Genomic DNA, 13956 nt, shown 5'->3' with positions numbered 1-13956 from the left:
GAGGTGCATGCACGTGTGGGGACCTGTCCGGGGACCCAGCCAGCCCTTACCCGGATCTTGATTTCTGGATTCTCCAGATAGATGTCCCTCTCAGCCAGCAGGTAGCTGTTGGCAGCTGGCTCGACGAAGAGGCCCCGCACCTTGATGAGGTTCGACTCGGTCAGGCAGTCACAATACTTTTCGTAGAGGATTCGAAGGGGAATGCTCTTCTCTGCAGGAGGGGAGAGGGGAGAGCACTCATGACATCTGAATCGTGGCCCCCACCTCTCCTATGGCATCTCCACAAGGCACAGAGAGGGCAAGTAATGAACTCGAGGTCACACAGCTGGTGAATGGATGTGCATGGCCCAGCACTTTCCCTCACCTGCCCTGGCTCCAAGGCTCCCAGCGAGGAAGTGGGGAGGGGAGGCTTGGGCTTTAATCCTGCCTCTGCCCTTTGCTAACTGGGGATGCTGGGCAAGTCACTCCACCTCTCAGGACCTCCATTCCCCCCATGAGGTCGGTAGAATTGTACCCATTTACAGATGAAGAAACACTTCTGCCAGTAAGTGTTCAGATCAGGAGAGCTGGCCCTGCTTGGCCACTGACTGACTGTGTGAGCCTGGGAAGATGACCTCCCCTCTCTGTTTCTCCTCTGTTCCCTCTCTGTTCCCTGGGACATCTGGCACCCGCTGGGCAGAGCTAAGATCAGAGGTCATTTCAGAGCAAGAGCCACACAAGTGATAGGGGTGAGAAAGAAGCCGGCAGGGCCAACCCCTCCCACTGCAGAGAAGCAAAGTGTGGATTGCAGCCCCATTTCTCTGACAAGAACACTGAAGCCTTAGGGCACCAGGGGTCAGCTTATAGGAGGCAGGAAGGAGCAGTGAAAAGGGCACAGGACTGATTCTCCACAGGCCCTGCTTGTTCACTCGGTCACAGGGAACCTTGGGAAAAATCCCTTCTGCTCCTCGGGCTTCCCCCCATCAAACAGCAATGTTGGAGGGACGGTCCTGGGGCTACATGGAGCCCAGCCAACCTCTCCTCACTGTCCCAGTGCCATGATGGGAGATGCTGTTTCTTCTTTTTCTGCCATCTGTCCCCTCTGTCCCTGCACTAGACCAGCGTTTCCCAAACTCCAGCCATTCATGTGATCTTCCACACGTCTGAGTAACTCCTCATTAAATAATTTTTCTTTCAGTCCCCTCACTTTTTAACCTTTTTTGCTTAGGGAACCTTTTCATCATTATTTGCAGAAAACCTGTCTCATTTACCGTAAGTAGAAGGAAGCTGGTAAAAACAAACACCAGCAAACAAAGTCATGTTTATTCAATTCAGGCCGATATTCTCATTTGCTGAGGGCTCTGAGTTTGAGACCTGAGCTTACTGTTAAAGAGGGAGATTAGCAAGGATATGGGGTGCCCGGGCCAGTGAGCACCCGCTGGGAGGTCATCTCTAGGGCCGTGAAGGCCCGAGCAGACGGTCACCTTCTCTCTGCATGAGTCAAGGTCCAGGTCCTGGCTGGGCACATTGGTGTTCCCTGTCCCACTCTCTGGAAAATGTGTGCCCAGCCCTCTAGTCACTCATTACTGGGGTGGATCTGCCCCAACCTCTGCTCAGATGACGTGGGGGGAAAAAAAACCCAAAACTTCTGCCAAAAAGGACAAAAAGGAGTGAAAATTCCTGGGTCAGGACCTGGTGGAGCAGAGTGGAAACTCTGACCGGCTCCACAGGAAAGAAGGAAACCATTGTCCTCCAGGAGCCTGGAGGAGGTGGCCCCAGCTGTTAACTTTTCCAGGAGGCTTAGGTCAGCGTGGGGCTGGACCTTTGAGAATTGCCGTCTATAGGCCAGGGGCCTTGGCCTTGGCTTCGGGCCAGATGCTGGCTGAAAGAGGTAAACGTTTGCGGTTAGTGTCTATTCATTCCTTAGATGATTCCTTTGATCATCACAGAGATCACGCTGCCTGCATTCCTCATGACCCACCTAGAGGGGTGAGGGTATCCAGAGAGAGAGAAGGGGTGGGTGGCAGGAAGGGAGAGAGCAAGGAGGCGGGGTGGGGGACAGCTGGATTCAGTTCAGCTGTCCTAGGCCTGGCTTCCTGTCCGCTAGCACATGGAAATCCCCCAGATCTTATCATCAGAGAAAAACCAGCAACTCAGCCAAAGTTCAGGGTCTCACAGGGTGGGAGAATCACTCTCAGGTTGACTTTGGCCTTGGAAGCCTCAATAGGGCATCCTGGCCTAGCCCCACCTGAGGGCAACACGCAGGACCACTGCTCTCCTCTGCCCTCTCCCGACAGGCTGTGCCCCTCAGAGGTCTCCGTAGCAGGAGGGACCCCTCCTCTGTGAACACATCCCCAGGAAGAAACACTGAGGCTGTGGCTGAAGCAGAAGAATGCTGCGAAGGGCCTGAGGGTATCTGGGAGGCAAAGGGTGACTCAACAGCAGCCTGGGTGGAAGTTATTCTGGCATCCCTGGTTCAGATTGGAGTTCACCTTATGATACACATTCCAGGAAAGACACTTCCTCCCTTTGAAGCAGTTCTGAGCGTGAGGAAGAACTGACACGTGTGCATTCACACAAAGGGGCTGGAAGGGCTCTTCAAAGATTAACCAGTCTTTGTACAAATGGGGAACCCAGGGCCTGGAATGGAGAAGAGAAATAGCCAGAGCCCACAGCCTGTGGGCAGAATTGCAGGAACTAGGACCTCGGTATCCCAACCACCCCACACACCTGTAGGGATGGAGCCCTGCCCCTGACTCGGGGCCTGGATGTGGAGATGAGAGCCGAGTCCTCTGCACACCAGCAAGGTTGGCAGTGACTCAGGAAGCACTGAGCCCGGCCCTGAGACCATTGCCTGGCACAGCAGGGTTCAGAAAAGACGCTTTTCGGCCTCTGCACACCTGTCGGCACTTGCTCAGCGAACAGTGAAGAGCCCTGCCGTGTCCAGGCACCATTATACACTTTCCAGATCTTTCCTGAGCACACATCTCCTTCGCAGCCCATGAGGGGCATGGTAATGCCCCATTTGATGGATGAGTGATTCAAGGCCCAAGGTTATACATCTAGAAGGTGGGAGAGGTTCTTCCCTGGTGGTCCAGTGGTTAAGACTCTGAGCTCCCAATGCAGGGGGCACAGGTTGGATCCCTGGTCGGGGAACTAAGATCCCACACGCCACATGGCGCGGCCAAAATTAATAATAATAATAATAACAGAAGGTGGGAGAGGCCAGATACAAAGCCAAGTCTGGCCTCCGAACACCCCTTTTAGCAGCATAAGTGTTGGGGCCCCAGCCCTGGTGCCACGTGGTTCTGCCCCTAGAGCTTTGCCTCTGCTCAGGGACCCTGACAGAGGGTCTGCTCTGTCCTGGCGTGTGGCTCCAGGGTGCCTGAGGTGGGTCTGAGATAGAGGCCCCAGGGTTGACTGATGTTCTACTCAGATCATGCTGACCACAGGTCCTCTCCCAACTCGAAGACCCCCCTGCCCTCCCCATGCCCACAGGCTCCAAGTGCAGGAACGGAGAATGGGCTGCTGGGGGGGATAGGAGACTGGGCTCCGTGCTGCCTCCCTAAGTGACCTCGGCAGCTGCAACCCCTCTCAGGGCCTCCAGCTTAATTTTAGGGAGATAACCAGGCGTGGTGACAAAGCCAGCAGAGAAAGGGATCAAGGGGACGATGACTGTGCAGGCGTCCGACCAAGAAGCCAGAGCGACAGAGGCTCTGCCCAGGGTTGAGGGCTGGGTGAGCTACTGACATTATTTCAGCCCCAAAAGGGGAAGGGGACCTGCTCCCAGGGAGGCCGGACCAGGCACTGGAGCCATGGAAGAGGAGAAGATCAGGACTTTTCCTTTCCTATCACTGTTAGAGCCACACTGTCCAGTATGGCAGCTTCCGGCCACATGTGGCTGTTTAAGTGAAATTAAAACTTTAGTCCCATAATTAACACCAGCCACACTGCAAGCCCACAATAGCCACATGGAGCTAGTGGCCACCGCACTGGACAACGCAGATACAGGGCATCCTTATATCACAGAAAGTTCTCTGGGTAGTGCTCGTCTTGAATCTCTTCTCTCTAAGCCTGAGAACCTCCAGAGAAATAGGAGAGGTTCTCAAAGGGGCTCTGGGGAGAGGCACCTGTAGTGTGAGTTGCTGGAGACGGAGGAAAGGAATTTGCTGGAAGGGGCAGCAGAGAGTCTGGGAAAGCAGTCAGGGGTCCTGCGAAGATGAGATGGAATGAAATAGAATAGTTGCTGCGAGTACAGGTTCAAGTCTCCATCCTGTCACTTCCTGTGTGGCCTTGGGAAAGTTACTTAACCTCTCTGTGCTCAGTTTTCTCATCTGGAAAATGGGGCCACAAAAGAATCCACCTCCTACTTTTGTTATAAGAAGGAACTGGGTTGCTATTTATAAAGTGCCGAGGACAGGGCCTGACCCACAGTGAGGGCGATGGGAGTTAGGTAGATGGCACACGTTCAGCTCTCAGGGCACAACCTAGCATGTCGTCAGGGTGGTCAACAGCTGCTCCAGGAACACAGGGCCTTACCAGAGAAGGGCTCCAGGGAAAAGTTGAGCAGGTTCTTGGTGCCACACTCGGGTCCCAGGATCCCGTTGTAGCTGACGGTGCGGGCACAGAGCAGGAGGCAGCCAGTGTGGTCCTTGGCAGTGTTGTTGGTGATGTGGGCAAAGACGTCAAAGTCGCTGCCCCTGTTCATGCCCTGGCCCGCACGGATCCGCATGGCCACCTCTGTCTCCTCTTTAGCAGCCAGTTTGTTCTGGTGGTTGGCCCTTGCAAAGGCTTCCCTCTCCTCTGCGGACCCTGTGGGGACAGGGAAGAGAGCTTCATCACAGCTGGAAGGGGGATCAATGAGAAGGAGGCTGGGAGCAGGGCAAGCTGGCTTCTCAGAGTCCTGGTGACTCAGAGCACCCCTGAGGGAGCCCCTTCTTTACATTACTGTGCCAGGAGGAGGAAAGAGTATTTTATTTACTTTCCACAAGTGAACTCCTATACATCCCTCAAGACCCATCCCCAAATGACCCCTCTTCCAGGACACCTTCTCTGACTCCTCCTTTCCCAGGATGAAAGAGTCACAATGTCTTTTGGAGTTTCATAGCTGTCTATTGCCTGTCATGGTGTTCTGGGCCACCAGGTTTTTTTCTGTTCATATGCTTACACTCTCAAGCCTCTTGAGGACTAAGACTGTGTTACTTAATCTTAAGTCATACCCAATGCCTACAACAGTGTTTGGTGCCTAGTAGGCACTGATACAATGAGAACTTTCTCACCTCTAAGCATTTGCACAGGGACCACTTCTACCTGAAATCCTTTCCCTCCCTTCTCTACCTGTTGAGCTTTCCAGCAGGAATGACTGCCCCCTGCTTTATATTCCATTTACTTCTCCCCATGTGCCTTTTATTTTTGTCCCCAGTGTTGTTGGGTACATATTTATTTCTTCTATCAAATCATCAGCTCTAGACCTTTCAGAGGCCAGGGAAAGCATCTTTTTCTTCTGTTTTAGCCCTTCCCACTAGAGCACGGCCACTTAATACCCAATCCCCAGTCAGCCCTGGAGAGTCAACGGGGGTCAGATAAATGCTGTGGTTTCTTAGTCACTTCTGTGAACCCTACTGTGCTTAGCACATCGTAGGTGCTTAGAAAATATCTGTCTATTGAATTGGCCATTGGATGTGCTCAAATCCAATTTTTAAAATAAACCACATCTTTTTCCCACTACTGATTTAATATTAGTAGCAGAAAGAAGCTTCATCTTTGTGTCTGATTGAGCCCATCTTATTATCTTTAAGTTTCTTTTGGTCCATTTCTCTTTAAACCTTTCCAATCTACCTTCATGCCCACTTCCCCACCTGTGTGTGAAATGCTAAAACAATTAACACTACAGAGTTCCAGGAACTTCTCTTCCATGGCCCCTCCGGACTTCCAAGCCTCTTCAGCACAAATACGTTGCAATAAAAAAGCATGGAGGGACCTCCCTGGTGGTCCAGTGGTTAAGAATCCGTGCTCCCAAAGCAAGGGGCCCGGCTTCGATCCCTGGTCGGGGAACTAGATCCCTCATGCTGCAACTAAAGATCCCGCATGCCACAACTAAAGATCACGCATGCTGCAGCTAAGACCCAGTGCAGCCAAATAAATAAATAAAGATTAAAAAAAAAAAAAAAAGCATGGAATTGACCATCTATTGTTGGAGCTCCCACCACTAATAAGCTCTGTTAAACAACATGGACATCATGATTTTTCTGTTAAGATGAAAGCCTCTCTTGTATAACAGCCATCCCTTTCAGTTTGAGTCAAACCAACAAAGAAAGCGAGGCTTAAAAACCAAATGAAATCTTTTTGTGGAATATAGAATTCTTTTCCTAAATGAATAATCCTTTACCACTGTCCCCCTGCCCCCAGTGTGTTTGTCAAGTTTGCACCTGATTCTAAGGAATTTCTTGAAATGGAGAGTAACCTACAGATCATTGTTGTTTGCAAGCTGCCAGAAAACACACACACACACACACACATATGCCCTCTGGGCTGGTAAACAAGCTGCTTATCTGCAAGGCAGTGATGAGCCGAGGGCCCCTACCCTCCGGGTACTTGTAGGTGTGGGTAATGTCCTCCCGCTGATCTCTGCCCACGCTCTTTGTGCTGATCTTCTGCCCCACGACCAGGGAGTGGTTGATGGACTTGTGCATGGACCCATCATCCTGCCGGATCCAGTCCACCACGTCAGCGTTGACCTCGGCAAAGACGAAAGGGGCGTCGTACTTGGTGCTCAGGTCGCCCACCTTGATGGCACGAACGGGAACCGGGCCACAGCAGTATGTCCCTGGTTGGGAGTAGGAGGAGGGTAAGATGAGCCTGGGCTGAGGGGAGGGTGGTACCTCCAAAATCTTCCACAATTCAACCACACGTAGCTGAAAACCTACAGACCATATAGCCTTTGACTCAGGGATTCCATTTCTAAAAAGGCAGCATCAGGTAAGAATTAAGAATTGCAGGGGAAGGCTTCCCTGGTGGCGCAGTGGTTAAGAATCCACCTGTCAATGCAGGGAACTCGGGTTCGAGCCCTGGTCTGAGAAGATCCCACATGCCGCGGAGCAACTAAGCCCGTGCGCCACAACTACTGAGCCTGCGCTCTAGAGCCCGCGAGCCACAACTACTAAGCCCACGTGCCACAACTACTGAAGCCCGCGTGCCTAGAGCCCGTGCTCCGCAACAAGAGAAGCCACTGCAATGAGAAGCCCGCGCACCACAACGAAGAGTAGCCCCTGCTTGCCGCAACTAGAGAAAGCCTGCGCACAGCAACGAAGACCCAACACAGCCAAAAACAAATAAAAACAAATAAATAAATTAAAAAAAGAAAAAAAAGAATTACAGGGAAGGGAGTTCCTTGGTGGTCTAGTGGTTAGGACTCTGTGCTTTCACTGCCAGGGCCCTGGGGTTCAACCCCTGGTTGGGAAACTGAGATCTTACAAGGCATGCAACAAGACAAAAAAAAAAAAAAAAAGAATTCCAGGGGACCCTGGAACCCAGCTTCTGGAGTTCAAATCTCAGCTCAGTCTCTTATTAGCTGTGTGACCTTGGAGAAGTCACTTAACTTCTCTGAGTCCTGGCTTCACGTGGGGATATTTGTACCTACCTAATGAGGATTGGCAAACACTTATCGCTATGTGTTTGATAAACAGAAATGTATCCCAAGGCACTTAAGGAAATGAGGGAGCCAACTGTAGGCAAGGGTGTGTGTCTGTCTGGTTTCCTGCCCAGACTGAGAGTAGCAGTCAGTGTCCGACACTGACTCAGGGAGTGTGTGCTAACGAAATGAACAAGAGAGCTAGGTGTTTATCTGGGTGTGGTTTACAACTGCCTCAAACTGGTCACAAATTTAAATGCTGAGGACTAGAGGCTTGGTAGCTATATTACAGTGCGTCCATTTGATGGAATGTGGTAACATTAAATTAAAATTAAAATCACAGAAAACTATCTGATAGAGAAATGCTAATGATATATGGAGAAGTGACAGGGCCAGGATGAAAGGCCATGTGCAGGAAGAGTTCTTAACCTGGGGTCCATGGAACCCCCAAGGCGCAGCAAATAGAATTCAGGAGTTCATAAACTTGGATGGGAAAAAATTACATCATTATTTTCACTTCCTTCGAATGTGAAAGAAGACCAAAAACCACAGTCTTAGGTGCACTTATGACTTGTCACTCATAAGAACCACAGATATTTTTATATCTCTTTATAGTTGTTACAGATAACTGGAAATATAGATTATGTTCATCTCTACCACGAAATTATGGAACTTATTGACTCTACTAATAAATCTTGTTATATAAAGCATATATTACTATATCACAAATTTATTTAAAAAATTTTGATAACTATATTGCAATGTAATTGAACCCTAGGTTTATATTGTGTGTATTTAAAATATTATTCTGAGGAAGGCTTCATTTGAAATTATTGGAAGCTGTGTGTGAATGTTAATGAAATTTCTTGGGGGGAAGAGGACAAAGATGCTATTTGACTTTTTTTCTTTGTGCTTCTCCATATTTTCTGTTTTCCACCATGTGCATGAATTACTTTTCAAATTATAAAAGAGGTGTTTTATAAAATATCAATGAGGTCCCCCAACACACCATGCTCTTTGGAGTCAGCCAGACCTGGGTTAGCACCCCAGCTCTGCCCCTCTCCAGCTGAGGAGCCCCTCTGTTGGGTGGGTCCCCTCCAGCCTCTGTTTCTTCATCTCGGTAATGGGGCCACACCTGCCTACCCACCTTCGCTCTTCTCCTGGGGCGTGGGGTCCAGGGCCTGCCACCCCTCGTATCCCGGCTGCAGGTCAGGCCTGGTCATCCACGACTCCACCCAGCAGTGGAAGTTCCTGTTGGGGAAACAAAACAAAACGTGGACCAGGACTCTCACGCAGACGTTCACGGTCACCTCCTGCGGGCTGTCCACACTCGCCTTGTCCTAAGCTGACCCCAGAACATCCCCCCCGACACTTTGCTCTTCCTCTGGGGGCCCCAGTCGGGTGCTCCCTCCTACACTGGGAGTCCTCAACCCCTCTCCCCTCCTCCTTGCCCCTCTCAGTGGCTCTGCAAGCCCAGCTGACCTGACCTCCTAATTTCTCGACTCTTCCTTCTTTTTCAGCTCACAGGCTCTGCCCGGATTCAGACCCCACCACCACCCACCTGGACCACAGCGCCGCCCACTGCTTCCCATCTGTCCCCACGGTCATCAGAACACCCCTCTCCAGTCTGAAGCCTTTGGAATCAAGACCAGACCCCCAGGCTGGCAGTGCAGACCCCGGACGGTGTGTTCTCCCTGACGCCCTTTCGTGCTCCCTGCATTGACTTTCCTTCCTCTTGGCCTTTGCTCCTGCTCTTCCCCCTCCTGGAGCCTCTCCAAGGCCCGCTTCCTTTTGTCCAAACACCGTTCAACTTTTAAACCCAGTTCAAACGTGACCTCCTCTGAGAAATCGCCCCAAGTTTCCTCTCCAGGGGATCCTTCCCACTGAGCGCCCCCCTCACCAGATCATCTCGCTCTTGTCGCTCTGGATCTCCCCAGACTCGTTGCGGAAGTACTCAATGAGCAGGTTGCTGTTCTGGTCGTGGGCCGAGTTATAGTTGGTCACGACGCGGGTGGGGATGCCGAGGCACCGCAGCACTGGGTCGGGGGACACAGTGGAGAGAGCTTAGGGGGTGAGCTGAGGCCCTAGAGACATCTGCTCCGCTTGGGCCTCCACGTGCCCATCTGTACCCCAGGGAGCACTGCACACTGGTAAGGGTGTGCCATCCCCTTGCCCGGACAATGGCACCCACCTCGCTGGTTGCCCCATGTCCACTCTTTCCCTTTCACATCACAGCTAACAAAAGACTCTAAATGCAAATCTGACATTAACAGTCCTCTGCTAAACCCTCAATGGCTCCCCACAGCCCTCGAGGTCAAGGCCAGACCTCCACCGTGGCCCTTGCCCTGCAGGGTCTGGCCCCTGACCACCTCCTGCACACTTTGCTCCAGCCACACCGGCCTCGCGGCTCCTCCAGCACTCCATGCTGCCAACAGCCCCAGGACACTGGCATATGCTGTTCCCTAGGCCAGGAAGGCCACCCGGCCGGGTTTAGATTACCCCATCATTTGCATTCATAGCAAAACTGGGGATTCATCATCGTTCCCAATATACAGGTGTGTGAGGGATTCTTTAATTTGTCCTCTGAGGGCAGTGAGCGAGCTGTCTTATTTTATATCCCCAGAGCCCAGCACAGGCCTGGCACAGACTAATTTGTCAAATGGGATGAAGGAGTGGGTGAAGTAGAAAGAAAAGGAGGAAGGGAAGGAAAGAAGGAATGACAGAGATTCAGAGTGAGGAGTGAACAGTGGGGCAAGCAGAAGAGGGAAAGGTCAGGAGCCCTTCCGTTCCAGCCCCAGCTGCTTCGGGCTGTGTGGCCTGAGGCCAGTCCCTTTGCCTCTCTGGGCCTTGTTTCCGCCTCTCTAGCCCGGGGTTCAGGTGCACTGGGACTCCATCGTGGGCCAGGAGGGCCTGCATTTGTGCCTCAGCACAGTTTACAGAGAGCCCGGAGTAACTGGGAAAGGGACTGGTGTTGGAATGATAGGTGACAAAGAGGCAGGATGTCAAGTGGCATCTATAGACCACAGAGGAGGGACGAAGACCCCAGGCACGAATCCTGCCCGAATGGTGATGCTAGGTGCTCCTGACAGAGGGAATTATGGGTGTTTTTCCTCCTTCATTTTTTTATGTTACTTTTTATGTAAAATGTAAAAGTAACATATTCTCAGGGTAAGGTAAAGAAAGTAACATCTAAAAAACGAAGTGAAACAGAAGGGCCTACTAAATATAATCTGTAGGACCTCTGTTCTACTTTTAGTTTTGATTGAGGTTGAGTCTCTGAGACGGGGGAGGGGCAGGGATGTGACCTTTGCCCTGTGCCCACCATCAACCAGGGCAAGAGCTTCCCCGATGGCCCTGGATTCTGGCTGGGAGACGTGAGGGCACTGGGAGGAGGAAGGAAGGAGCAGCTGTGACCCTTCACCTCTTGCCTGGTTCCTGTGCCTTTCAACTTGGGTAGAGTCTGGACGCTCTGCTGCCCGTGGCGAGGGCTGATGTCCCAACCCCAGGCCTTGCCCCACCATGTGACAGGCTTCAGAGCACAGACCTGAGGCTTGGGGAGGCCTGTCCCCGCTGCCCAGGGGGCCAGGCTCCACTCCTGTCCCAGGGATGGTGTCCCGGGAGGCCTCATCATCACAGTCTAAGGCCAGGAGGCTGTGCCAGAGCCGGGCCCACCTCGTTCCAAGCCTGGCTGTGCCGCTCACCAGCTGTGCGACCTTGGCCAAGCCACTTCTCTTCCTGTGCCTCCATTTCCTCCTCTAAGAGGAGCTAATAATAGCAGCTTGTCGGGATCTTGTAATGATTCAGAGAGGAATGGGTATGGGCAGTCTGGCCGAACAGAAAAGTGTGTCACTGTGCCCGTCCCTGCAAACGTCCATCCAATCACTGTCAGCCGACTTATGGACACAGAGAAAATGCCCCAGGATCCAGCTGCGGAATCCCAGCTGCCCCGGAAACCCACAAACCCCACCTAACTTGAACCAGAGACTGTGCTAAGTGACATCTCCCCGGGTCCTAAGAGCTCCCTGGGACTTGGGTCAGTTACTGCTGTCTCCATTTTACATGTGAGGAAACTGAGGCTTGGAGACACCAGTTCTCTCGCCCAAGTCCTCCCAGGGGTCAGAGGCAGAGCTGTGATTCAACCCGGCCAGTCCGTCTCGAGTCCCTGGGCCGATCCACCATTCGGCTCCCTGCAGAAACCCCGTGACCACGGGGATCAGACGCCCCCTTATTTGACCAAATCTCCCTGGCTCCGTTACACATCAGGCCTGGGAGAAGGCTGCAGGGACCCCGGGCTCACAGAAGCCAAGGGCGGTTCCAGGCCCTCTCACATCCCGCGTGCCGCTCACCAGTGCAGGCCACAGCAGCAAAGACCCAGCACTGGCCATACTTGACGCGCTGGCAGCCGCCATTCTTCCAGCGACGCAGGATATCCACGCTGCCGATCCAGAACATGGGGCTGACGCCATCCCTGTAGTTGTTGTCCCAGCGTCCCAGCAGCACGCCCTGGTCATCGTTGCAGTTGACCTGCAACCAGCGAGAGCGTCAGAGGGACCAAGCCTGGGGAAAGGGTGACGGCTGCACTAGGGTGGGCGTGAGTGCCGCACATGGTGAAAAGGCAGGGAAGGGCATTCCAGGTTGAAGGAACAGCAGGTGCAAAGATCCCAAGGTGTGACAGACTGGGAGGTTAGAGATGGCTGGCACCGGAGAGAGAAGAGGGAGGGAGGAGGTAGAGAGGGGTCAAGGTAGCGAGGGCGATGCTGGAGATGTGAATTTGTCCATGGGGTGGCAGGGGAATGACACGGCGTGATCTGAGTTTTACAAAGACCCCCTCTGGCCCCTGCCCAGATTGTGTCATTTGCCCCCAGACTCCCAGAACCTCGAGAATAAAATGCAGCCTCCTGACCGTGGCCCTGAGGCCTGCACCGTCTGGCCCTGCCCCCTCTGCAGCCCACCTGCACCCGCCTCTCCCGCTTGTGCTCTGCTCCAGCCATACTGGCTCCCCTTTTGCTCCTCAAACCTGCCACAGCCATCCCTCCTCAGGGAGCCTTTGCACAAGCTGTCCCCTCTGCCTGGGATGCTCTTCTCCTCCCAGTTACTACGTCACCTCAGGACTCATCACTTAGGGAGGTCCCCCAGCCCCTTGCTGGGGTTAGGCCCTGTATTCAGACACTGTCACACATCTGGCCCCTTTGGCGAGTGCATCGTAACTTATGACTGTGCACTCATGTGATACTGTGGTTCCGCCTGTCTCCTCCCACACACACCCTAGAACGGAAGCTCTATGAAGTTAGAGACCATTCATGTCTTACACCTGCTTTTCCCTGGTGCCTAGGATGTGGGTGGCACTTGATGAATACTTCCTGGATGAGTGAGTGAATGAATGAATGAATGGATTGCTTTGAGGGACCACATGGCATTACCCGCATTTGTACCTTGTCTCTCCAAATACAAGGTCTCCTAGCTGGGACTCACCCATCTCCTGGGTCCCCCCACCGTGCCCAGCGTGGGGCCTGGCCTCCATCATCACAGGAAGGGAGGGCCCCTGGGGCGGGCCGGCTACTCACTCACCATGCCGCTCACCACCCGGCCCACGTAGACTGGACTGCTGCGGCGGGAGCAGTCGCGGCCAGCATCCCTCAGGAACTTGGGGTTGACGTCCAAGAGCATCAGGCAGATGTCCAGAATCCCGTCTTCAAACTGTGTCAGAGGAAACAAGGGGAGGATGAGGGAGCTGAGAAGTCACCTCCTCTGGGAAGCCTGCCTTGAAGTCCAGCAGCTGTGGGACCCCTCTGCTCTGTCTCACACACCAGATCGGAGGCTCGGAGGCTCGGGCTGGGTCTGTCACATCTCTGTGGTGCCAGCTTTTCCTGGCCCAGGAAAGGGGGGTGAGGTGGGACAATGACTGAGTGTGTGAGAAAGGGGGAGGGGGTGTGACTGCATCCAGGCTGGGGGGTCCTGGGAACTTGGAGTAGAGCCCAGCGTCCCTGGAGTTTCCCTGCCCTCCGAGTCACCTCAGGCCCAGCCACTGCACTCCCCCACCGCCAAGTCTTCACTTCCCTAAAGCCTGACTCACCCTGCAGAGCTGATGAGCCTCCCCTCCTTCCCCATCCCCTCCCCACACACCGTTCGGATTGGAACCAAAGTATAGACTGAAAAGATGTAAATCTAACCTCATCACTCCTGTTTCCACTGCACCCAGAGTAAAATCTAGACTTTTCCCTGTGGCCTGCAAGGCCCATTAAGATCTGTGTCCCATAGAGAACAAACGTATGGACACCAAGGTGGGGAAAGTGGCAGGGGGGGCGGAGGAAGGGAGGTGGTGGTGGGATGATTTGGGAGATTGGGAT

At 53.0% G+C, this 13956-nt stretch overlaps 2 protein-coding genes across 3 annotated transcripts in view; one reads left to right on the top strand and one right to left on the bottom strand.

Moving 5' to 3' along the window:
- Positions 1-9472, top strand: part of RPRD1B (regulation of nuclear pre-mRNA domain containing 1B) — a 103343-nt gene extending 93871 nt beyond the window's left edge. Inside the window, exon 6 of one of the 2 annotated variants that reach the window (XM_082362012.1) lies at positions 9130-9472. In XM_082362012.1, the coding sequence (XP_082218138.1) occupies positions 9130-9240 (111 nt within the window). In that variant the 3' untranslated portion in view covers positions 9241-9472. The remainder of the gene's footprint in view (positions 1-9129) is intronic. The other variant, XM_082362011.1, reaches the window with a different exon arrangement.
- The window catches only part of TGM2 (transglutaminase 2), a 32257-nt gene that overhangs the window by 3677 nt on the left and 14624 nt on the right, over positions 1-13956 (bottom strand). Inside the window, exons 5-11 of the mRNA XM_082361942.1 lie at positions 13178-13306; positions 11956-12133; positions 9510-9645; positions 8757-8860; positions 6563-6805; positions 4519-4791; positions 51-211 (exon numbers count right to left, since the gene is read on the bottom strand). Coding sequence (XP_082218068.1) covers positions 51-211; positions 4519-4791; positions 6563-6805; positions 8757-8860; positions 9510-9645; positions 11956-12133; positions 13178-13306 — 1224 coding nt within the window. The remainder of the gene's footprint in view (positions 1-50; positions 212-4518; positions 4792-6562; positions 6806-8756; positions 8861-9509; positions 9646-11955; positions 12134-13177; positions 13307-13956) is intronic.

The sequence above is a fragment of the Balaenoptera borealis genome (assembly GCF_965194805.1).
Source record: "Balaenoptera borealis genome assembly, chromosome: 16".
Taxonomy (NCBI): Eukaryota; Metazoa; Chordata; class Mammalia; order Artiodactyla; family Balaenopteridae; genus Balaenoptera; species Balaenoptera borealis.
Note: the sequence above shows the minus strand (reverse complement) of the source record. Positions and strands in the feature narration are given on the sequence as shown.